At 41.9% G+C, this 24,757-nt stretch overlaps 2 protein-coding genes across 5 annotated transcripts in view; one reads left to right on the top strand and one right to left on the bottom strand.

Moving 5' to 3' along the window:
• The window catches only part of LOC125489411, a 32,127-nt gene extending 26,649 nt beyond the window's left edge, over positions 1-5,478 (bottom strand). The window contains exons 1-2 of one of the 2 annotated variants that reach the window (XM_048625237.1): positions 5,343-5,478; positions 1,727-1,783 (exon numbers count right to left, since the gene is read on the bottom strand). In XM_048625237.1, the coding sequence (XP_048481194.1) occupies positions 1,727-1,783; positions 5,343-5,463 (178 nt within the window). In that variant the 5' untranslated portion in view covers positions 5,464-5,478. The remainder of the gene's footprint in view (positions 1-1,726; positions 1,784-5,342) is intronic. The other variant, XM_048625238.1, reaches the window with a different exon arrangement.
• LOC105395782 (prothoracicostatic peptides) overlaps positions 1-24,757 on the top strand; it is a 50,029-nt gene that overhangs the window by 15,021 nt on the left and 10,251 nt on the right. For all 3 annotated transcript variants that reach the window (XM_038120711.2, XM_038120709.2, XM_038120708.2), the window contains exons 2-5: positions 16,233-16,319; positions 20,717-21,058; positions 21,329-21,436; positions 22,267-22,447. In XM_038120711.2, coding sequence (XP_037976639.2) covers positions 16,233-16,319; positions 20,717-21,058; positions 21,329-21,436; positions 22,267-22,447 — 718 coding nt within the window. The remainder of the gene's footprint in view (positions 1-16,232; positions 16,320-20,716; positions 21,059-21,328; positions 21,437-22,266; positions 22,448-24,757) is intronic.

The following is a 24,757-nucleotide window of genomic DNA, read 5'->3' as shown; positions in this document are numbered from 1 at the left end:
CCAATCTCTCTTCTCAGCATACTTTCAAAAATTCTCGAACGCATAGTCAATAATCGTTTAGTAAAATTCATAGAATCTCGGAATCTTTTATCTCCCCGCCAATTTGGTTTCAGACATTATAAATCTACAGAAGATGCTGTAGTACTTCTATCAGATCTGGTGTCCCAATACTTGGATAGTGGAAATGGCTGTATAGGAGTATTCCTCGATCTGGCCAAGGCCTTTGATACTGTTTCTTCCAGAATCCTCTTAAGCAAGCTACAGCAATTTGGTATCAGAGGCATTGCGCTAGACTGGTTCAATAGCTACCTATCCGGCCGTAAACAGCTGGTTAAAATCGGATCACACAAAAGTGACACGCTACCCGTTATGTACGGCGTACCACAGGGTAGCATTCTTGGACCTACACTCTTTCTTATCTATATGAATGACATACATGATCTCCAAATAAATGCCGAAATTTTATGTTACGCTGACGACACAGCTATTATCTTTAAAGGTAGTGATTGGAATAAGACTTATGAAAATACTGAAAAGGGCATGGTTACTATCAATGAATGGCTATCTAAAAATTTACTCACATTAAACCACAAAAAATCTAAATATATATGCTTCCATAAAACTGCAGCGTCCAAACCAAGTACACCCAACTTCCTTAAAATACATACCTGCAAAACCGTCACCGCTAATAAAGACTGTGATTGTAATTCTATCCTAAGTGTGGGCTCAATAAGGTATCTTGGAGTAATTATAGACCAAAACTTAAACTTCAAAGAACACATTCTCAGCTTATCTAAACGAATCAGAAAAACTGCAAGTATCCTTAAAAAACTGCGCAATTCTGCAGAAACTTCGCTTCTGACTAAAGTATATACTGCTATTACACAATCAATCATCTCATACTGCATCCCAATTTGGGGAAGTGCAGCTAAAACAACTCTTCTTCACGCCGAAAGAGCACAAAGATGTGTTATAAAAGTTATGTTAAGAAAACCTTTTCGATACCCGACTCAAACTCTTTATAACGATGCTAAATTACTTAATGTTCGTCAACTGTTTATCCTTCGGTTATGCCTCTCTACTCATAAAAAACTAATAAACTCTGATTTATATGACTTCTTACTTAAAAAACGTGTCTTTAAAATTCCTACTACTTACATTAATACTTCTTTCGGTCAACGTTTCGGACAATATATAAGAGCACACGTTTATAACAATATCCTTCAATACTCTAATCTAATACACCTTTCTGTTTCTGAAGCTAAAATTAAGTTAAAAGAGTCTTTACTTAAATTAGATTATGCCTCTACTGAGGTTATTATAGAATAAGATGTGCAATTTGAAGTTAGTCCATTACAATAATTTATTATTTTCTGTTCTGTTCTATTTTTATAATGTGTTACAGTTAAAAGACTGATTAAATATATATATTTTTTTAGAATAATTACATTTTATGTTATATTACTGATGTTACTTTCAATAAGATTTTGATTTTTAATGGTACCCCGAGATACGGGCAAAGCCTAGTTCGGGGGCCCCTGTTCATTTAGTGATTTTAAATGTAAGATGTGCGCAAGAATACTTTTTGTTTTGTAAAATAAGATTTAAATTTTACTTAGGTATTATGTGTTTTATGTGCAAATAAACATTTTTTTTTTTTACTTTTTTTTAGCTATCGATACATAGAGTATTGAAACTGGCAGTTAATGTACAGTGTGGTACTCACGGAGCAGGCAGGCGAGCGCGCACAGCTGCAGCGGGCGCATGCTGGCCGCTGTCGAGTCTGCAATGTTGTACGAATATTTACATGAGTACATTGTCATCAGTCGATACAGTCTTGTCCGTATGTCTGGAGCTGCCAACGAGCAGTCTTCTGTCTGTATGAGCCACTCATACATGAGACTATTTGATGACAGCGCGTACATGCGCGCCCTCAATTAAGGAAGTCGTGACATCTGTGTAAATACACGATTATTACATTTACGACTATTATAAGTTTAAGCTTTAGTACATTATAGACCTTTATACGTATCGGTTATGTATTCATTGACACCCTGACATCCTGACATCTCTAATTGACAATAATCTTATACAGAGTGTGACATTGCATACCGCTCTGTACATTGGTCCTTCGAGCTATCGAGCTGGACCCCGCGAAACGTACGGCAAACGGGTAGTGACATTTTTTATCGTTTGTGTCGGGTTGCGTGGTGCGGTTCGGAAACAGCACAAATTGCAGTGCAAATGACAAATTGACATATGTTTTACGAAAACATTGTGGAGCCTAGGAGAGGTTCTACTTGCAGGAACAGCACAATTGCAGTGCAAATGACAAATTGACATATCTTTTACAAGAAGATTGTGGAGCCTAGGAGAGGTTCCACTTGCAGTAACAGCACAATTGCAGTGCAAATGACAAATTGACATATCTTTTACAAGAAGATTGTGGAGCCTAGGAGAGGTTCCACTTGCAGTAACAGCACAATTGCAGTGCAAATGACAAATTGACATATTTTTGACAAGAAGATTGTGGAGCCTAGGAGAGGTTCTACTTGCAGGAACAGCACAAATTGCAGTGCAAGCTCAGCAAGTGACAAATTGACATATATATTTTGACAAGAACATTGTGGAGCCTAGGAGAGGTTCTACTTGCAATGACATTAATTCTCGGCCGCCGACGGAGACCACCGGTGTAAGGTGTGCAGTCTCCCACGGTTCCTGAGAGTTTCCAGACATTCTCAATAATCTCACCTGCAGGGAATTCGGGAAGCTGTCGTGCGCAGCATGAAGCGTCATCCGAAACAAGTATTGACATTAGAAGAGTTCTCGACACTTTTGACACATTGAGGCTTGCCTTAACTCGAGACCCCTGTATGCACGTACTGGGGATGACGTTTTGACACCGGGACACTTCCTAGATGGAGTACCGTTACTTTTATCACCGTGACAGAAAATGACATTCAAACCTGCATTAAACAGAATGACAACAAATTACTATGCCTCTTAAAAAACCCTGTCTATAGCTTCAAAACACATGAGTCATTATGCGACATGCATCTGACTATGAATAATAAATACCTACTGTCGGTCTGAGACAAAGAAATGCACAGACACATAGGTCAATTTACACGCACGCGACTCTTGGTTGTTTACATGCTGCCAGGAATGCTACGTTCGCATTTTATGCCCAGCTGGAGTATCGCAGAAACGCTTACAAGGCACGGGAATCATTGCACTAGGTCAGGGTTGTGTTATGAAAGGAGACACCTACAGCATACATGCACACTATGATTTTATAAATCGAATGTATGTACAGCCGAAGATTGACACAATAAAACCTTTTATATCATCCCCACTGAATGAGATCATCAACACGACGTTGCCACACTATACAGTTAACACAGAAAACCATACCCAACTATATAATGAAATACAGCAGAAAATTGACATACTGAAGTCACAAACTCCAGATGCATTCACTAATGATGAGCTTCCTCACCACATCGTGAACTACAGTATTTCATCAGCATTAGTAGCGGTGATACTTCTGTACACCCTGTATAAATTAAAGCAAAAATGCAAGAAGCGGCCGCGTACGCGAGAGGAGCCTCCAATCGAGATGACCCGGCGAAGGCCGGGAGTGAGTGAGTGCAAGTGCAGTGTTGCTAATGAGGTAGTGCCCTGTCATATACAAGTAGCCTCACCAGTGAAGTGTTGTGACTCAAATCAATCCGTGAACAATCTAAATAAATCGACGTCCTCATTCATGATAGACCATACAGTGACATTTGATTAAGACATTTTGCATTAGATGTTGTAATTATTTATAGTTAGTAATAGAACTAACTTGCACTAAACTATTGCTGCACATTGACTAACGTGATGACATGTAAATATTTAAGACTAGATTTAACCTTGATTCAGTTAATTAGTTAACCTAGGTAGCTTTCGTTCTCTTGGGTGGCAGTATGTATGAGCCACTCATACATGAGACTATTTGATGACAGCGCGTACATGCGCGCCCTCAATTAAGGAAGTCGTGACATCTGTGTAAATACACGATTATTACATTTACGACTATTATAAGTTTAAGCTTTAGTACATTATAGACCTTTATACGTATCGGTTATGTATTCATTGACACCCTGACATCCTGACATCTCTAATTGACAATAATCTTATACAGAGTGTGACATTGCATACCGCTCTGTACATTGAATCATCCGGCTCGAAGGACCAATGTACAGAGCGGTATGCAATGTCACACTCTGTATAAGATTATTGTCAATTAGAGATGTTAGGATGTCAGGGTGTCAATGAATACATAACCGATACGTATAAAGGTCTATAATGTACTAAAGCTTAAACTTATAATAGTCGTAAATGTAATAATCGTGTATTTACACAGATGTCACGACTTCCTTAATTGAGGGCGCGCATGTACGCGCTGTCATCAAATAGTCTCATGTATGAGTGGCTCATACACTGTCTAGAGATCGATCCTGCGCTTGGTTCTCTTCAGTCGTGACGTTATTCGCCTTATTATTATTAGGCTTTGAGGGTGATGGAACAGAAAGTGCTCTTGTATAATGTGCAGACACTGACGGAGCTACACTGCAACCTACTCGCACTGCGAATATGTCATTGAGATGGTTTATCTCTTTGTAAAATTGGCACCCGTGGTCGAAATCCGACCAGGAAGACATCCTGTTTATCTGGTCGGGCAGCGAGCCGAGCGACCGCCAAGTGGGCAAGTTCCGTAATATTCAGCTGAAGGCCCTTCTCCAGATATTTAATATCTGAAACTTTCAGCGGCGCCATTCATTTACCTGCTGAAACTTTTCATTCGATATTTTTAATTTAACTTCGAAGAAAATGCTAAACCTCCGATCCAACCCTTCGATTTAAATACGCATTTAAATAATATCTTCTCGATAACGCGACGAGTCGCCATTTCGAGCATCTCCTAGTCACTACGCTCAAAGTTATGTATCTTAAACTGGTACTTTGTCGCGGTAGTGTAGTCAACGTAACACATATCATAATTATGTCGACTGATGTTAATTGGTGTATATGAATGATTATGATTTTAATATTTATAGCCCTTATTATACCAAATAATAGGCATAAGATAAATTCTTCGTAAAATTAAATTGGTTAACATTTCACCAATCAACGTAGCGTAGGTACCTCGTTGAAGGCTGTCTACGATCTACAAGAGTAGACAGACATTCATTTTCCGTTTAAATTTGGGGTAAATTGCAAAGCATTTGTTATGATAGCAAGATAAATAAATAATTAACGAAAATCTAATTAGTTATCTAAATTAAAAATGTACTTACAGATAATTTCCAAAATAAGAAAGAAGTGGATCACCTTCACGTACTGGCACAGACTGGGCCGAGCGCCGCTTCCGCCTGCTATATACCGTATGCAAAACAGATTATTAGTATTCAGTTTCATTATTATGTGCCCGATATTATTTGACAAACAAAACACCAGATTGACGTCAGGTAATATTATTAAATAGAGATGCTGTGCTTAAATGTAAATCTGAAACACTTTTTTTAACATTTTCTTTTTAAAGCGCGGTTGTAGTCCAGGGGCCCTAGTCGCAAATTTAAAACGAAATAACATTTCGATGTAAATTAGTATCAAATTCAATAACTTTTAATCCAAAAATCAATTTCAAAACAAATTCGAGATAGCTAGGTAACTCCACTGACTCGGTCAGGGGACTCCGTGCCAGTGTCCTGCCGCAGCGGCACATCGGACGGAGGAGTTCTGTAAAGAATCTCGCTGAGCCGGGCCATTGACTGTCTTCTATCGAGTGTCTGTGTCACTGTGCCACGGCGCAGTGTCACCGCCTGTCTCAGACCGCTGTGGGACGACGTCCCGCATCATGGAAGTAAGAATCACGAAGATATTTTCATGATTCATAACATTTTACAGAGAGATTTCGTAGTAGTCTAGATAATAGGTACAGGTACATATCGGTGAGGTAAATATGTGTCCTGCGCAGGAAGTATAAACAAACAGCTTCTCTTTATCATTCCGATGCCACGCCGAGTGCCATGTGCTGGAGACAGCTGTGCCTACACTGCGTCATTTTTCAATGACATTAACACGTTAATTTGCGACGCGACGGTAATATGTTTTTTACAAATCTTAATCGTTACGGATGGTAACGTGGCAGCTGCACTGTCTAGCAGACAGAGATATGTCAACATTGTCAACCACATGGGGTTTACTTGTCTCAGCTAGCAGACCATCGAATAAGGTATATAAAAATGTCTCTTTAAAATAAAAAAGACAACCACTTTGTGAACGCTTTTGTGAGCTGATTAATTATAATGACCATGTTCAGTTGTAATATTCATCAAAGTCGTTGGCAAGCATGTACCCGACCTACTGAAGCATGTAATCGCTAGACAATTGTGAGAAACGGTTGTAAGAAACCATGTGCACTACACGCCGCGCCGCCTTGACCCAGCTGACGAATATACAGTTATTCAATACTGTAATGCCTGGACTAGTGTTGTTCGGTAATTACTCTGACATTTTAATATGAGCAACCATATAGGAAAGCGGTAGAGTAGCAAGCTCGCGGTGCTAGATTACTCTACTCTACCAAGTTAGAGTACTCAACTCTATCATTGCTGTATAGTATTAACAATCCTAGTAAGTAGTGGACAGAGGGCATATATGCTAAAGTCAAAACGATAAATTAAAATAAGAAATCCTTACATCATATTAAATGAGTAAATGAGAAGTGCAAACTTGTAAAGGTCAATTTTATTATTTCTCTCTAGACCCTACTTATGACGTTAACTGTCTGTGACAATTTAAAAAAAGAAGTCGTTTGCATTGATGCAAAAATATCACCACAAGGCTGCGGGGATCGATCCGAGGAATGAATTAATGATGCCGCAACCGATGACGACCGCGCTGGGAACCGCCGCACGCCGCCGCCCCCGCGCCCCTGCCGCACCCCCGCCGCCCCCGCGGCCGGGCAGCGCTGGGCCGGCAGCACTTTACCAATGAAGGGCTAGACCCTGACCTATCACAACTTCTAGCCGCATATAACTATTTAATAATACGAATACACTCTTTGCTTAAGAATCTTGGTTTTTGCAGATAATTCAAACACATTACCCTTAAATTTAGACTTATATATCACCATTGGTGATGGCTGGACATCTCAACGACAGACCTCATCCAGCGCTACAGCACTCTATCCTGGGCCTTCCTCATCTGGCTACTACCGGTGGTCGCTGCTGCGCGCTGAAGGTCGCCCCAAGCAACGCTAATCAGTTCGCGGTCTACACTCGAGAGCTCTTTTACCTCACCGGTAATCTCTACTATCAGTTCAACGTTGGGCTTCTATCAATGGAGCACCAATAAAAAATAAAGCATCCATAATGCTCTAGTACCTATTAGCTACCCTAATTGTAAATGAATAACTAAGTATCCCCCATGCTCCCTGAGCTCGGCCCGCAGCGTCGCAAACAAACCAGACAATGAACCGACTGACATTAGTTCAGTCGAATAATTTACTCGTGAATCGATTACTAATTGCCTCAAGACGTAGTCGAGTCTGCTCGTCGAGTGTGCGGCTCTCCTAATGACCACCGGTCTAGTGCAGTGCGCTGCTTTGGATACTGAACTGCAATTTGTTACGTAACATGCTTGCGAATGATTGTATAAAATCAAACGCTACTTGGAAAGGCTTCCTCAAATAATTAACTTATTAATTATCAAGTGGAGACTTGTATACGTGATCAATGTAGCGGAATGATGGCTGCGTAGATGGGATCTGTAGTAATCTGTACATTACACTATTATGATGATTACCGCGGGCTCAGCGCGGCGAGGCGCAGGCTCCCATTCAAATTCAATTATATTAGGGAGCATGTCGCACGCACCAGCAGCCGACAGGTGCCCCGGCTCCTCATTGTGACTCAATCAATACATCACATGAGAACATCTATAAGTAACTGATTTAATTAAACTTTTAATTTCGCCTGAATCCGTCGTCTCCATCAATATTAAACTGGTTTAACTCCTTCGAGCTTGGCACCGAATGAAAGGTTAACTTTTTTGCCCTTTCACCTTTGAATTGTTTTAATATCTACTAAAATATTCTGCTACTCTACTGTTCTGGAATCCAATCAATCCAAATCAATAAAATCAAGTCAGTCACATCTCAGATCGAAAGGTGTACCTAAATAAGCTAACTTTGATTTTATAATTCTAAATTCGGTTTAAACACTGTACTTAGATAAACGGTTACGGTACGGTACGGTACGGAAAGTCTGAAGGAGTCAACAAAACTGAATAATTATTATAATGGTATAAAAATTGGAGGAGGTGAAGTTTACGTTTATAAATAACTCCTGCGTATAATGCTAGGTACATGGCACTTCTAGTGACCGCACTAAACATTGCAATTTTTAACGAGTGTCTCTTCGGAGTCGTTTCCCCATTTCTCGGGTTTAATTTGCGAATCTTCTTCTTCTTGGCGTCCTATGACCCCCCCGTGGGGCAAAGGGCAGACACAACGGTTCTCCATCTCTGTCTGTCGACGGCAGCGAGCTTCACCTCGGACCACGTCATCTCCGCGTCCTGCATCTCCGCATCGATTGAACGGCGCCATGTTTGTTTAGGGCGGCCTCGCTTACGCTTGCCCTGCGGATTCCAGTCAAGAGCCTGTCTTGGAATGTGATTTTGGTCTCTACGCAGGGTATGGCCGATCCAACTCCATTTGCGCCGTTTTATTTGTAAACCAACAGGATCTTCGTGGCATCTCTTCCAGAGGTCTACATTCGATATCGTGTTGGGCCAGAAGATCTTCAGGATCTGTCGGAGGCAGCGGTTGATGAATACTTGAAGCTTCTGTGTTAGGGTCTTCGTAGTCTTCCAGGTTTCGCATCCGTATAGCAGTACAGATTTCACGTTGGTGTTGAATATTTTGAGTTTCACTCTACGAGAGAGGTGTTTTGACTGCCATACGGAGCGCAGACATGCAAATGCGCCTTTAGCCTTGTCGATACGGGAGCTGACATCTAAATCAGTGCCACCATCGCCTGCCACAACGCTACCTAGGTAAGTGAACCGTGATACCATCTCCACTTCTTCGGTTCCTACGAGAATCGCGTTATCTACGTGGTCGCCTGTTCTTAGGTATTTGGTCTTTCCGACATTAATTTTTAGGCCAGCTTTGGCAGACTCCGATTTAAGCACGTCTAGCCTGTTCTGAATGTCAGATTGATGGTTGCTCAGGAGACATAGATCAGAAAATTTGCGAATAGTTTTTGCAAATACATCCAGGCGGCCCGGGCCGGGTCGACCGGGTTGTTCACGGCTCACGCAGGATTTGCGTAATAATGAGATAATTGTTTTGGTAAAGACACTTTTTTCATTATCTTAAATCTTCTCACATTTTATTGATAGATAGGAAGATAAAACTACACATTGCAATTTTTAACGAGTGTCTCTTCGGAGTCGTTTCCCCATTTCTCGGGTTTAATTTGCGAATCTTCTTCTTCTTGGCGTCCTATGACCCCCCCGTGGGGCAAAGGGCAGACACAACGGTTCTCCATCTCTGTCTGTCGACGGCAGCGAGCTTCACCTCGGACCACGTCATCTCCGCGTCCTGCATCTCCGCATCGATTGAACGGCGCCATGTTTGTTTAGGGCGGCCTCGCTTACGCTTGCCCTGCGGATTCCAGTCAAGAGCCTGTCTTGGAATGTGATTTTGGTCTCTACGCAGGGTATGGCCGATCCAACTCCATTTGCGCCGTTTTATTTGTAAACCAACAGGATCTTCGTGGCATCTCTTCCAGAGGTCTACATTCGATATCGTGTTGGGCCAGAAGATCTTCAGGATCTGTCGGAGGCAGCGGTTGATGAATACTTGAAGCTTCTGTGTTAGGGTCTTCGTAGTCTTCCAGGTTTCGCATCCGTATAGCAGTACAGATTTCACGTTGGTGTTGAATATTTTGAGTTTCACTCTACGAGAGAGGTGTTTTGACTGCCATACGGAGCGCAGACATGCAAATGCGCCTTTAGCCTTGTCGATACGGGAGCTGACATCTAAATCAGTGCCACCATCGCCTGCCACAACGCTACCTAGGTAAGTGAACCGTGATACCATCTCCACTTCTTCGGTTCCTACGAGAATCGCGTTATCTACGTGGTCGCCTGTTCTTAGGTATTTGGTCTTTCCGACATTAATTTTTAGGCCAGCTTTGGCAGACTCCGATTTAAGCACGTCTAGCCTGTTCTGAATGTCAGATTGATGGTTGCTCAGGAGACATAGATCAGAAAATTTGCGAATAGTTTTTGCAAATACATCCAGGCGGCCCGGGCCGGGTCGACCGGGTTGTTCACGGCTCACGCAGGATTTGCGTAATAATGAGATAATTGTTTTGGTAAAGACACTTTTTTCATTATCTTAAATCTTCTCACATTTTATTGATAGATAGGAAGATAAAACATTTAGTCACTTTTACAAGACTACCACACTACATACACCAATAAATATATATTATGCTAAGTACTATAACAAAAATTAGGATTATTGTAAGTACATATTTTTTAACTTCCCGTCTAAGCAAAGGCAGTTTAAAAATATCCTCGTGGAGTTTCTCGTCATTTCTTCACGGAGTAAACGCTGATGATTTCATCTTAAATGGGACGTACTTAAATAAAGTAAATGTTTATTTGATTAATGATCGCTAAATGTGAAGTACTCATTACTCTGACTGAGCGTGGCTGCTGCCCCCGACGACGTCGATTCGGTGAATTTTTAATTTAAAAGCTATTAGATGTAAAATTACGTGAAATCAAGGTACCTACTTAAGGAAATATTTACGCTTTTCAACTTTTTAAATTGTATAATCTAAAGTTTGGTAGTAGCGTAAATGTAAATTCGATGCGGGGTGCAGTTGGGGCATCCCCTAGCACACTGGACCGATATCCTTAGTATATCTGGGGTCACTTTCTTACACGGGTTATTGAATGTACAGATCTCGTTTGTTCGTTTTTTTCATACTAGCTGGGAGGCTTTTCCAAAGCGCCAAAAATATAATATCGGGGTATATCGTATCGGGGCTCACACCTAAATATATGATGTCTCACTTTATAAACAAATGCGTATAATGAGTGCGGTCGCAGTGGTCACAGCGGCGGAGATATCTCCTATTACTATTAGCATAACTCCGGAGATTACCCGCCCCCGCCCCGCCGCCCGCCCGCCCCCGCCCGCGCCCGCCCCGCGCAACCCATTACATTTACACTTCCAGCATTTATTATCCACTTAATTGTTTAATTCCGCACTTGGAGCAGTTGATATCAACAACATTATTTAAAATATCCGGCTGCAGAATTAGTTTTTCAGGCTTTTATGAGCGTTAGTTTCATTTATTTAAAGAATGTTATGATTATGTTTGTTTGAGCTAGCATAACGGGTACGAAAATTGTTATGACTGTCCTGGTTTTAGCTTTTTGCTGTTCCTGAAACGTACGCAGCACATTGTTCTGAAAAATATTTCACATATACACGGAGCATTCCACTTCTTGTTCATTTATGTAGGTTTCAGTTAAAAAGATACATGTATTGAAAATAAAAACTTAAAAAAATGTTTTTAAATCCTGTCTGTATTTAACTTAGTTCAGCGCACATCAGTATTCCTCGTGCGCGCGCCTCCCCCGACATCCTGCGAACAAGACACGTGAGCTCCAAACGATAATAACTAGGCATTAGTCACACCCGCGACTTAACTTTTATTCGTTTGTACCTCCAGTTAGAGGAAATGTGAGGAAGTTAGCGGCGGTGGAGAGGCTTTGTGTTCTAATGGGATTCGATTACACGAGGTGCGGGCCGAGGGGAACTGACCCGACCCGCTCATCAAATACATTTTATCACAGCCGGGAAATTCAACTCAGTCGTCGATCTACATAATATGTAATAATAATATTCTGTATCGGCCAACAAAATATTTCAGTTTTCCATTTTAATTGCTAATCATTAATAACAGGGATAATGTTCCGATAGTACCTATTTAGTTAATTAAGTTAACAATATGACGTAGGACGTAGGTATACCGCCACTTCTTGGTGTTGATGTGGCGGCGGCCGCTGGGAGGAGTGTAACCCGCGCGTCAATCACTATTGGCCAATTTGCATATTATACTCGACGGCTTCTAATAACTCCTTCCAGCCGAGCTATTATTACTCATCAAGACGAGCTCAAAGAAATGAATGACGTCGTTTATGTATAGACAGTATGTGAGGTCCAGCGCACGTGGAGCCGCGGCGCGGGCGGCGCGCGCGGCGGCGCGGGGCCAGGCGCGCTGGCCACCGCGTGGGATCAGCTATTAATACAGGGTGCATCTATCGACCGCTCAGCTGACATTAATACAGGGTGCTCTATCGATCGCGCGGCCGACAGCTGCTTATGTGCGGTCACTTGACTTGTTTGCTATTTTTTATTTTATATTTATTTTTCCCTTGCGACGTCCATTGAACAATATGCTACACACATGCCTACTCAGGTGTGCTGAGTTCAGTATTCTACATATAGGCAGTAGGCACCGCACATATGATTTATAGAGACATTGCATAATTCTTACATAGCAAAAATAAGTATAGTCAATACAAAATATTAAGAGTTCTGGACTCAAAAATATGTTTGTAATATAATTTTTCTCTACTAATTCCTAAACTGCATAGTCATCCTATCATCTCCTGAGTCTCGCATTCAACTGGCCAGTCACCCTGAGTACCCTTCGGGGATCACAATCCTGAGGATGTACAAACTTGTTTGTGATATTTTTCGTCCATTTTATTTCAACAACTTTGCTACATTATTAATTGAAACCTTCCTACTATGTATAAAGTATATTAGGTACAATTTACGTTCATAATTTCGGGTTAAATGAAAGAGTAAACATTGTTATACCACTAACTAAATACAGTAATGGGATCAAAGGTATCGTTGTGGCGGTGGCACAGTGGGCTTCGCTTTGAGCCGCAGTTGTGGCGCCTCCGTGTTCACACGAATACTATTTATTGAAACCATTGTGTAATTGTTTCGATTTCCTCAAAGCGCCGGGTGCTTTCAGGTTTAAAAATGTTTATGAAATTGCTACCTATTTATACGGTTCACTTGTTTGCAGTTTCATACTTTTTACTTTTACCTATTTCCTATTAATTCTAACGTTTTAATAATGAAGCTAGTCTAGTGCAGTGGTTGTGGATACACATGGCATGTATGTAGGTAGCAGCTGTTTTTTACACTCTCCAATTCTACTACAATTCAATGATGAATTTCCTGTCCTGGTAAAGAAAATATCTTCCCTAAGTGACCACAGATGAACCTTAGTTCTAGAGTAAAAGCTAGGTATTGCTTACATAACATTGGCTGCATAAAATATTCTCCTGAAAATTGAGAATGAACGTCATATTGTTCGTAATTTGTTTATGAAGTAGGTGTAAGTACCTGGGTGAGTACCTGTGTAGGTGTCGCATTAATGATTCACGAGCTCGAGTGGACTCAACAAGTAGCGCGGTACCGGCGCGGCCGCGTCGCGCGCGCCCGTCGCGTGCCGGCGGCGGCTGGACGCGTCCGCGACGGTACTCAGTATGCTAATACAAGTTTGTGTAAGATTGCTGGAGCTCGTCGTTCTCGGAATATTATCAAAATATTTTCGTGAGGAAATTAAACGTCAGCCGCTGCCCGGTAATGCGCCATCTTTAATGCATGGAATATGGCGGGAATTTTAACAATTTCTTTTAATATTCAGCGTTATTTGTCGCAAACTTCTCTTAGGGCGCCATTGTTATGTAAAGTGCGCTCCAGATTTTTGTTACGTATTTTTATACGGTTTGAATTAATAAGGAATTTATATAAAACTAGCGGTTCCCGCGCGCTTCGCTTCGCCTTAAAAAGTTTTACCGTAGGAATTCCGGGATAAAAAGTAGCCTATGTTCTTTCCCAGGGTCTAGACCGTATGTATATCAAATTTCATTCAAATCCGTTCAGTAGTTTTGGCGTGAAAGAGTAACAGACAGACAGACAGACAGACACAGTTACTTTCGCATTTATAATATTAGTTAGGATACTTTCTTCCTTGGGTAGTAAAATCAATAGAATTCTTAAGTTCAATAAAAAGCATCTCCATTCAGTTGGCCAAGTTGCAGTTAATTACCCTTATTGGTGCGAGTGTCGGTGATCGAGCTCACATCCGCTTCCGCTGTGTCGACTCACTGCACCAGGCTCCGCGCGCCTCGCCGACCCGACCGACACTTCATATGCACTTGTTGGAATCACCTTTCTTTATTGACATCGAGTATCGGTGAAGAGCTTTTAAATATAATGCCATAGCCTCCTGACCCCGAGAGGTATAAATGTATACACTGTTACTAAATTTTTAAAAAAATCAAATTTTAACTACTTGAACTGTTTTGTCACTTTGTCAAAGAACAAATTGTTTAAGGGATAGGTACTTTATAAAACTTTAAAGGAATAACAGGGATACTCCATAAAACTTTTAATATAGGTATTTTTAAACTATATATTATATTTTTTTTCAATGTCCTACTCATAGCACGCCAGGTGTCAGGAGGATAGAGAAGCATTCAATTCCGGATTACCGGATACCTAGTCGAGGTTTAAACCCTGTCAACGATAGCAAATGAGGTCATGAACGTAATTCTAATAATAATATGGTTAAAAGGATTTTATTGCTCCTAAATACAGATTAAACATTAGTTAAACATTAGCCTCGAACATTTTCGATCAAACATTAGTAGGTTCTAAGATTTTAAATTACGGGGTGAGTGAAACATATGAAACTTAACAAGACGTCCTGAAACTTCGTGTTTTGATATCAAGATTAGAGGATTCAGAGTTCTCCAGTATGAGTCCCCCGGTATCGCCACTCGCTCTAGTATCGCATTTGATTCCATTAGCCGCTAAGTGCTTACTGTTTCCTTCTCTAATAATCTTATAATTAAATAAAATGGCAAAAAGACCGATCCAGCGTCTTACGGAAACGAAAATTAACTTGCAATTAATTTGAAGCCTCGAAATGTCACGCCATTATGAGATAAATGTCGCTCGTTAGACCTCGCGGCCATTTGTTTGTAGATCAGCCTGTCGCAGGGCAGAGGCCTGGAGGGCTACTTCTGCTTGGCGAATAACAAACAAACGAGAGCTTCCATGCACATTCAACAAGATAGAGTCGCAGCTACTTGCTGACACAGCAGCGCTGCAAAAGTTTGTTTTTCGTAATGTAGAGCGACCACCCAGGTGACGGGGGCACAGGCGGGGGCACGCTGTAGGGAAGGGTTGGCTGCTGATGAATGGCCCACAAAAAGACGTATGACACTGGGTCCTGGACTGACCCCAGTCAAACAAATGTATTTGACCTGCAAGACTGAAATCATTCAGCGATCGCGCGGATATATTATATGGATTTTGAAAAATGAAAAACGCAATTCACAGAAGTACTATAGTACAATAGTTTAGTAGGCGGTGTAATAGTTATTCACAAACATAGGAAATAACGTACAATCCAAGGAAAAACAATGGAATCTATTTGGTAATCTCGTCGGTTGATCTGTCAATCGCTCAGCGCCGCCGCCGCCGCCGCCTCGTCTGTGTCGAGGAACTTGTCAAGCCTTCACGAGCCTTCACGCCGCCACTGAATTTGCGACTGTTTCGTCATTCACGGTTGTTGATTGATTGAAATCTGGTTAGTGTAAAGAGGAAGTACTTCATAGTACATAAGTATCTAATTGTAGTAACAAAAATGAATGTATACACAGACATAATGTTCAAAAGCTCAAAGTAAAAATTCGCATAGCATTAGTAACGTGATTACGAAGCTTTCAGGACAGTAACAGGGTGCCTTTATTAGTGCACTATATAGTGCTTAGATCTTCACAGCCCTCGTTGATATTATATCGATGAATCTACCACCACACCGCGTACATTTTGTTTGTGATTTTTATGATACTGTTTCAGTCATATATTCATATGTATAGTTTGTATCTATTGGTGTTTTTAATTAAGTTTTTTTTTTCATGAAACTCGCGGTCGCGCTCGCGGGACGCGGTTTAAAGGCGTGCGATCCCGCATGCTTGATGAAATCCGCACGCTATTAAAACACTCTATAAAATTGTAAATTTATCTTATTAGTGACGGTGTGCGTGTGTTGTTTCAGATGCGCGTGTGCGTGGCGGCGCTGTGCGTGTGCGCGCTGTCCTCCCTGGCGGCCGCCGAGCGCGACGCCGGCGACGCGCCGCAGCAGGTAGGCACCTGGGCGGGTAGGCAGCACGTGCCTCGGCTGGTAGGCAGCACAGGGGTGGGCAGAGTGGCACGACTCAGCTTGCTCACTGTATAAACTGGAGTAGATTGCAACCAATTCCTATCTTCTTGAAACATGTCACCATACTCACCATCATCATCACAGTCATTACGACTCCTCCATTGGGCACGGGTGTACACTGTAAGGAAGGGTTTTAGGCATATGTTCTTAAAACATGTAACGGTTCAAATAGCTTGAAGGAGGCGATGTGCCACCATCTTCTACAAAACGATCAAGGATGGCGGTCACTGGTAAATCTGCTGGTATTTAACAAGTTTCTTAATTCAAATTTTGTTCATCCAATCTTTGCCTATGTTAGCAGCGGTCTAGAAGCTGGAAAACCTAATTTGAAATAAGCAAGACCGGAGCAAACGTCAAACGTTTCAACAAAAGGAATGTGTTTCCTTTTGTAGAGATGTTTAACGTTGCGAGTGGAGTTCAATCTCGCTGCCAACAATGGAAGCGCATTTGCCGAGACGCTGGCCGCGGCGGCACAAAGCCGGCCAATATGCGGCCAGTCCGCGCGGACTGTAGCAGCATGTCGCCGTCAACGACGGACTAGAGAAACTGTCCCCCGCGCCCCCCGCACCCCCCGCCCCCCGCTGCCCCCGGACTCCACAATAAGAGCTGCCGCTAAAAGCTTTCGCTTCTCTATTCAATAACGGCGACCGAATGTTTCGCCAACCGGTTGAACCGCACAAGTGGCTAGAACGACTTTATGCACACCGAATGCATCTATAGGCATTTCCATTGTAAAGTTTTGAAAGTCATTATTGGGTAAATATATACTTACTTGCATTTTTATAACAATAAGTTTTACATACTAGTACCTCCTTTATAGGTCAAGACTTTTCCAAGTTTTAATCTTTTAATTAAGGTGTACTCAACTATGAAAGTGTATAAAAAGTAAGTGTGTAGAAAGAATTTAACCGTAAGTAACCTTTTTCATAAAGTTCTATAATTTTTCGCAGTTTCAAAATCCTAACCACTGGGCTCTAATTAAACGGAACGGCAAAGTATTTGCACAAAGTGCTCAGTTGCAGTGTAATTAATTCTTGAGTATCTTTTAAAGGCGGTGTGTGTGCGCATTAGCATTCCACAGTTAAGAGTAGAGCGGCGGCGCGGAGATAATGAAACTACTCTGTGAAACCGCCGCTCCACCGCGCTCCCGCTAATCTGTGGTAATTAGAATACACGCTTCACCGCACTGCACTGCACAAATCATGCTTACGTACCTCTTACTTGCAATGGCTGAACTGAAACGGAGATTCCTAACTACTTAACTATTACCATCAGTCGCGATCGTCCGTAGCTAGTCCTTTCCCAAAAGATATCTGCAACACTGAAGAAAGGCCGAGGACAGCTTCGGCCTTCCCCATCCCGCCGCTCCCGAGTAGTCCAGGTGGCTGAAAGGGGTCCCACTATTACTTATTCAAACTTACAAGATATAGGTACTTATAGCTTGCGGCATGACGCGCATCTGCCTGGTCCTCTATCTAGCTCTAGTTAAATTCAAACGAAGTAGTTGTTTTGACTGCAGCGTCCGAGTGCACTGCACGCCACGGTCTGCTCGGGAAGTGGCACTAAATGTGCACACAGTTAAGCTGTTCAAATATTGGCGCGACTATTTTCAATGGAAGGAAAACATATTCGTATTTTGGAGCATTGCCTAGTTGGCGTCCCCCCCCACTCCGGCTCGAGTGCGGCCGCGGGGGGCGCTCGGCCGGAAAATTGAAAACATAAAATTCCATGTTGGATTTTGATACTCGCAATTTCATTCGTCTGCCTAAATTTCTAACCGGCCTAAACTTGTTGAAATTTCTTATTTCTTTGAATATGCAATTTGCCTAAGTATTACGAGTAGTTGTTGACTTAAAATAGAAAATAACTTGGCGGTTGTAAGTTACAAAGTGGTTGTGATCTAATATCAGCCGGCGGTGGCGGCGGCAGCGGCGGCAAGCGCGTTTAATTACCAACTTCGCGATCATCCGGCAGAGTGTGTTGTTCGAAAACTTTAAGCGGATCTATCAGCCCTATATCCCCCGATACAGTCACGTTCTTACCTATACGTAGGTTGAAGAAGCATTAACTATTACATCAGGTCAGTGGCGGATTAAGAGCATCGGAGGCCCTAAGCACAAAGCCTGTGTAGGCCACTAATTTAGAACAATTTGTTCCTTGAAAAAGAGTGACAAAACAGTTCAATAGCTAAAACGTCCTGTAACATTTCTATAAAAAAGGATGGAAAACATTTAAAAAAAAATTTGCTTGCCTTAAAGGCCTACGACAAGCGCAAGTATCACCAGGTACAAATGCGCAGGTACGCCGAGCTATCACACGGCACAGTTAAGTACGCGCAAGCCTCATTTTTAACCGACTTCGAAAAAAGGAGGAGGTTCTCAATTCGTCTGTATGTTTTTTTTATTTATGTTCACCGATTACTCTGCCTTTTATGGACCGATTTTGAAAATTATTTCTTCGATGTATTGTGTTGAGCTCAGGGGTGGTCCCTTTTTTTCAGAATTTTATTCTACCTCCAAGGGTGGGTAAAGGGGTAAAAACAGAAGGGGTAAAAATGAATTTCCATTTGAGCACCTATTAACCGATTCTAATCAAATTTAGAACGTAAATATAGTTCTTAATACAAAAAAATATGATGGTTACCTTGAGCTGATCTGATGATGGAAACGGAAGGCAGTCAAGGGAACTCCTCAACGGTATATAACTACCTCGTGTTTAGGCTTGAATGATTTGTATTGACTAGTAGAACTTATTGGTATCATTTACATCTTACAAAATAAACTAAAAACAATAAAATAAAAATAATAAAAAAACCTACTTCATAAAACTACTACTTATCAATCATTTTTATTTATTATTATTATTTTATTGTCAAATTCGTCGGCGTGGAAACTGGAAACAATGTTTCCCAATGAGGAACTATTTTCTTCTACTGGTATATTTTCAATGTTTGCACACAACTAGAATTTTTGCACTAGAAAAAAGTCTAGTTGCCTGCTATGACCAAAAATCGGCGGGGTTAGCGCGGTATGCAGTTTTACTACCAATTCGCACAGTATTCCATGTACCTACAGTACAAGCCGGCCTGTGCAGTTAAAACTGTGGTGATACTGTTGATAATGGTGATCACCCGCCACCAGGACCCGAGGTGTGCGAGGTTGCGCAGCCGACGAGTCCGGCTGTTTGGACCAGGGTACTACCCGTAGTGCCCGCGTCCGGATCTCGAGCCCTCCACTAGCTTGCTAGAGGATCCGGATTTGGGTATGGATTTGTAGTGGCGCGTGGTTAGCTACAGGGGGGGACAACGTTCGTCTGCCCGGTAGCTTGTCACCGGGCGTCTCCCCCGCGCGCAGCTAGTGGCTCAAGTAGCGGTTTACGACGAGGGCCCTTGATGTGAAAGAGTCAAGGGGCACGTGAGTTTCCATTATAGTTGGTTCGACGTCAGTTGGACCGACATCTCCGGTGCTTGACTGGATATCAAGAAGTGCGTGACAGATAGCATGCGCCGGCCGACCCACCTGTGTAGGCTCCATGGGTAGACATGTAGGTCTGCATGTCGGGAGGTCAGCACGCATTACAGCTCCGGTACCAGAGTGGAGATCTGGCATATGGCTTCTTCTTCCCTAGTGTGGATCCAAACACGAGTGCTCCGGATCGAGTACGGGAAGTGAGCATGCCATCAACAATTCAACAGCTCCGGCACCTGTCAGGACATCAGGGAGGGGTCTCACCACCCCGAGGCGACTCTCCTTGTGAGTACTGTGGCTATACGCTGCACGCTAGATCCACTGCTCCATGGATCCCTGATGTCAGACTGCCGTCTGACTGAAGGTATAGTGCCTGTAGTTTATGACCAAGTCGTCGGGAATTACAGGTCACTATAAATATATCACGTAGTTAGAAAATGGGTATCGTGTGGTGATACTTACCCGTGTGGTAGGCCCTTTCCAACCACACGCACGGCATTCCGTGTTTAAGCCGGCCTGCGCAGGCAAAACTGTGGTGATACTTACACGTGTGGTAGGCCCTTTAATCAGAGCAAAATCATTACGAACATATTGTGGATGAATAAAATGTAGGTATAAAATGAAAAAGCAGCAGAGGATGGGGGCCCCTGGAGGCCCGGGGCCCCAAGCACGTGCTTGTCGTGCTTATAGGTTAATCCGCCATTGCATCAGGTGCAAATCCGTGCACCGTGGCTTGCATCTGTCGCGCGCGGCCACGACTGACTGACGCAGGCCGCGATGCACGGAATAGTACCTTTACTGTTGCTCTTGATAACTGGCATGTAGCGGTGGTAATGAAGTGTGATTTTGCAGGCGGACAGCGAGCTCGAGCTGACGGAGGAGGAGAAGCGCGCGTGGGCGAGCCTGCACGGCGGCGGCGGCTGGGGCAAGCGCGGCTGGCAGGACATGAGCAGCGCCTGGGGCAAACGCGGCTGGCAAGATATGAGTTCGGCGTGGGGAAAGAGGGGATGGCAAGACATGAGTAGTGCGTGGGGCAAGAGAGGGTGGCAAGACATGAGTTCTGCATGGGGCAAGCGCGCCTGGAGGGACATGTACCAGTCGCCGTGGGGCAAGCGCGGCTGGCAAGACATGAGCTCCGCGTGGGGCAAAAGAGGCTGGCAGGACATGAGCAGCGCGTGGGGCAAGCGCGCACCTGTAAGTACCTCGGACCTACATTTGTTTACTTTTCTGCCCAGAAATTCCATTATGGCGAAAACAAAAGACTTTCACAAGTATTTTAAAAAAGCGCAAAAGTTTCACATTCAAATGGACGTGCCTAAATCATAATTTAGTCATAAAAACTTTTGTTTTCCTTTTATTGTAATACGTTTTCCTCGTAGCGGTCGACGTTGAGCGACATTATGTGCCGGTTCGCCGCCGGCTGTGTATTTTGTATGTGAATAATGGTTGGTGGTGGTTGTGCAGGAGAAGTGGGCCAACTTCCACGGCTCGTGGGGCAAGCGCGCCCCCCCCGCGCTGGACTACCCCCCCGACTTCACCCCCGCGCTCGCCGACCTACTCGCCCTGCAACAGGTAACACTACACTTTATCAACTACACCCACTGGCATTGTCTACACTAGCCTCGAAATGTTCACGCTGTCTCACGACAGCTTCTTACTATACTTCACAGCTATGAAAGGCTTAAATATAACCTCGTATTTCTTGTGGATTGTTTGCATTTGAATATTTAAAATTCACATTCTTATTCTGAAATCCCCTGAGAATACTGAAACGAATACCTAATAGAGTTTGGGAAATGGGTTAATGTATTGATGAGTTTGGCCGCGAGCCGCCGGTATCTGGATCTAGCTAGGTTTGTGAACAAGAGACAGGAAGTAGTAAACAGAGAACCTTATTTAAAATATAGTATTAACTAGTAATTAAAGCCAATAGCAAGATAAAGATAAGATAAAAAATTATTTATTGTAAACATGGGTATATAAAATGGTGTTACAAAAATAAGGATAACTACTGACTACAACTGACAGCGGGGCTCTAGCAGCATGAAGTTGTTGTGATCACGGGCGCGGTTTGAGCGGACATTTTATTGGAGCCTACTTGGTATTCAGAGCCTCCTTGCTAACGTCTTTGCTACTTTAGTTGAGCTGGCATATTTAAAAACATAATTCAATTTTTATCAATAAACCACGACAACAGTAAAATGATAATGTTATTGACTTACTTAGTTGTTTCGGCATTAGTGTGGTTGCCGCCAGTTACTTGTCTAAGTTGAATGAGTATGGAGGAGGATTATGTCGCAGTGGATGTCTGTTGGCAGATGATGATAACACAATACTTACATCTCATGTTATTAAGCTGGTGTTAACCACTGTATACATTGTAAGTGTCTGTCTGTGCTCAGTACGAAGCGGACCAGCGGACCCTGGCGGAGGCAGCCGAGGCGGTGGCGGCGGCGGCGGAGGCGTCCCGGTCGGGGGCCGCGGGGGACGCGGGGTACGCGGGGGCGGCGCACAAGCGCGCGTGGAGCTCGCTGCACGGCGCGTGGGGCAAGCGCCCCGTCAAGCCGGCCAACATGAACAGCGGTGAGCCCCCACACTCACTACACGACACTGACAGACACTCACTACCTCCCTGCTGTTCTCCTGCTAGCCAGGTTTGACCTGCGGTTCCCTTGATGATTTTTTTGTATAAAAAAGTTCGTAAGTACGCAAAAAATAATATTTTTTGTCCCAGGAAGTGTCTATCTGTGCCATTGTAGGGCCACGGTACTGGGTCACTACACTGAAAAAAATTAACAGCTATAAATAAACAAGCCGCTGCTATTTACAACCGAGTAACTTGCTTCGGAGGGAGCCTGCAAAGTTTGTTGCTAAAATTATACAAGTCAACTTTGTTAACGTATGTTGGTAATGTTAACCCAGTAAGTTGCTCAAAAATACGTATACAAGATTGGTTTCTTCTAATCTATTCTCTTAGTAAACTTAACAAACCTATTTTCTATAGTAAATCGAGTTACTTTGTTAAAAATACTCAAGCTTCTTAGTATTACAAATCAATTCAATCTGTAACTGCAACAACTAACTTGGTTGAAGAAATGGACACAACTGTCGCCACAACCAACGGGCTTTGTTGTGTTTAGCAAAGTAATTTAGTAGGCTCAAATATGTCGCTTCGTAAAACTAGACAAGAAGCTTGATAATGATAATCAATTTATTGGGTAGGGACAGCTAATCTACTTGGTTATTTCTACTCAATTCATATTGGTATACGTAGCCAAGTTACTGGGTACTTCCAATCTAATACACTATGTTCTTTCTAGTAAATTAAGATTGGTATATTTAGCCAAGTTACTTTGTATTCTTAGGCGGGTTTACTGGGTAACCATAGCTAAAATACTTTGTTGCAAGTACCATTTTAAACGACACATATCTATTATGCTATATATTTTCAGTATAAGCTGAACTATGACTTTACGTAAAGCCATTATACAAGGTCAGCTCATACTGAAAATATGTAGTTAGATATGTGGTCGTTTAAAATGGTACTTGCAACAAAGTATTTTAGCTATGGTTTCCCAGTAAACCCGCCTAAGAAAAAAAATGAAAGAAAATTATGTACATACGAAATTAGCTTTATTCAGTACACCATACAGTCATTTCAGGTAACAAACTACTCTGTTATAAGAATTAATCTTAAAACTAGTACACAATATCAAGAAACTGTGTTTGTTAATACATTGTTTACATAAAAAAACAAATGACAGTTATTGTAATGTTAGCAAGTTACTTTACATAAATTTATACTTTTAGTTGATTAGCCAGAACATAAGATAATAAATATAGAATAAGCTAAGATAATAGGTATGTAATGACCTAACTTTTATACAACCCAATAATACCGTCATATAAACTTTTAAATAGATCTAAATCAAACATAATTCACATTCATCATCGGGAAAATGATCATAAATGCTACACTCTAAACAGTTTTTACACCAAAAAAAAATAAAGTGCAATAAATTCTTTACATATTGTTCGTTTTCTATTATAAAATGTTCTGGTTGAGCTTCATTACAAACCGTCAAAAAATCACACCCAAAACACTTACTAGACAAAATAAAATGTGTCTTAACCCAAGGCCATTTTAAGTATTTCAGTAATTGGAAATGATTTTTAGTTAAAAAATTGTCAATATCTATGATCATCGATATCTTTGATGCGTAGGTCATATCAGGAATATATCGTACCTAATGTAATTTACACATTAAACTAATATTAGACAATATTTTGCTTGATGAGAAGTAACTTAAGAATACAATTTAAACATCCATGCATCAATGGATTCACCGACAATAATTATAAAAGGTGACAGTAAGCCCATATTATAGAAATTTTGTTAGCTTACTTGTTACCATAGTACAGATATCGGAGTAACTTCTGACATGAAGAATAATACTGGCCGTGGTCTCTGCTTTTGAAGGACGCCAAATCTTTTTTGCTGCGTTCTTCAGCCTTAAGGGTGGTGGACGGTGGTATGAACAGCAAACATGCTATGTTTGATGTCTCCTCTGAACCTGAAATATAGATTATTAGCTATTATTTAGTTTATACCCCTTGTATATTGGTTATCACATAGGTATCATTTAAACTATAGATACTGCCTATGATAATCATTCAAACTATAGATACTGCTTAACAAAATTCCGTAAAAAACATAGGTAAGAATGAGAAAACATAGGTATTAGAATTTTTATACGAGTCGGGTAGGGTAGGGGTAGAATAGATAGACGTATTCAAAAGTACTTAAACTAAAGCAGACAAAAAATAAAAATAAACTGAACTCACCAGGACATATCCTTTCGGTTTTTAAGAGCAGCATATTCATTGAAGTAT

Source organism: Plutella xylostella, chromosome 14 (assembly GCF_932276165.1).
Source record: "Plutella xylostella chromosome 14, ilPluXylo3.1, whole genome shotgun sequence".
Lineage (NCBI taxonomy): Eukaryota > Metazoa > Arthropoda > Insecta > Lepidoptera > Plutellidae > Plutella > Plutella xylostella.
Note: the sequence above shows the minus strand (reverse complement) of the source record. Positions and strands in the feature narration are given on the sequence as shown.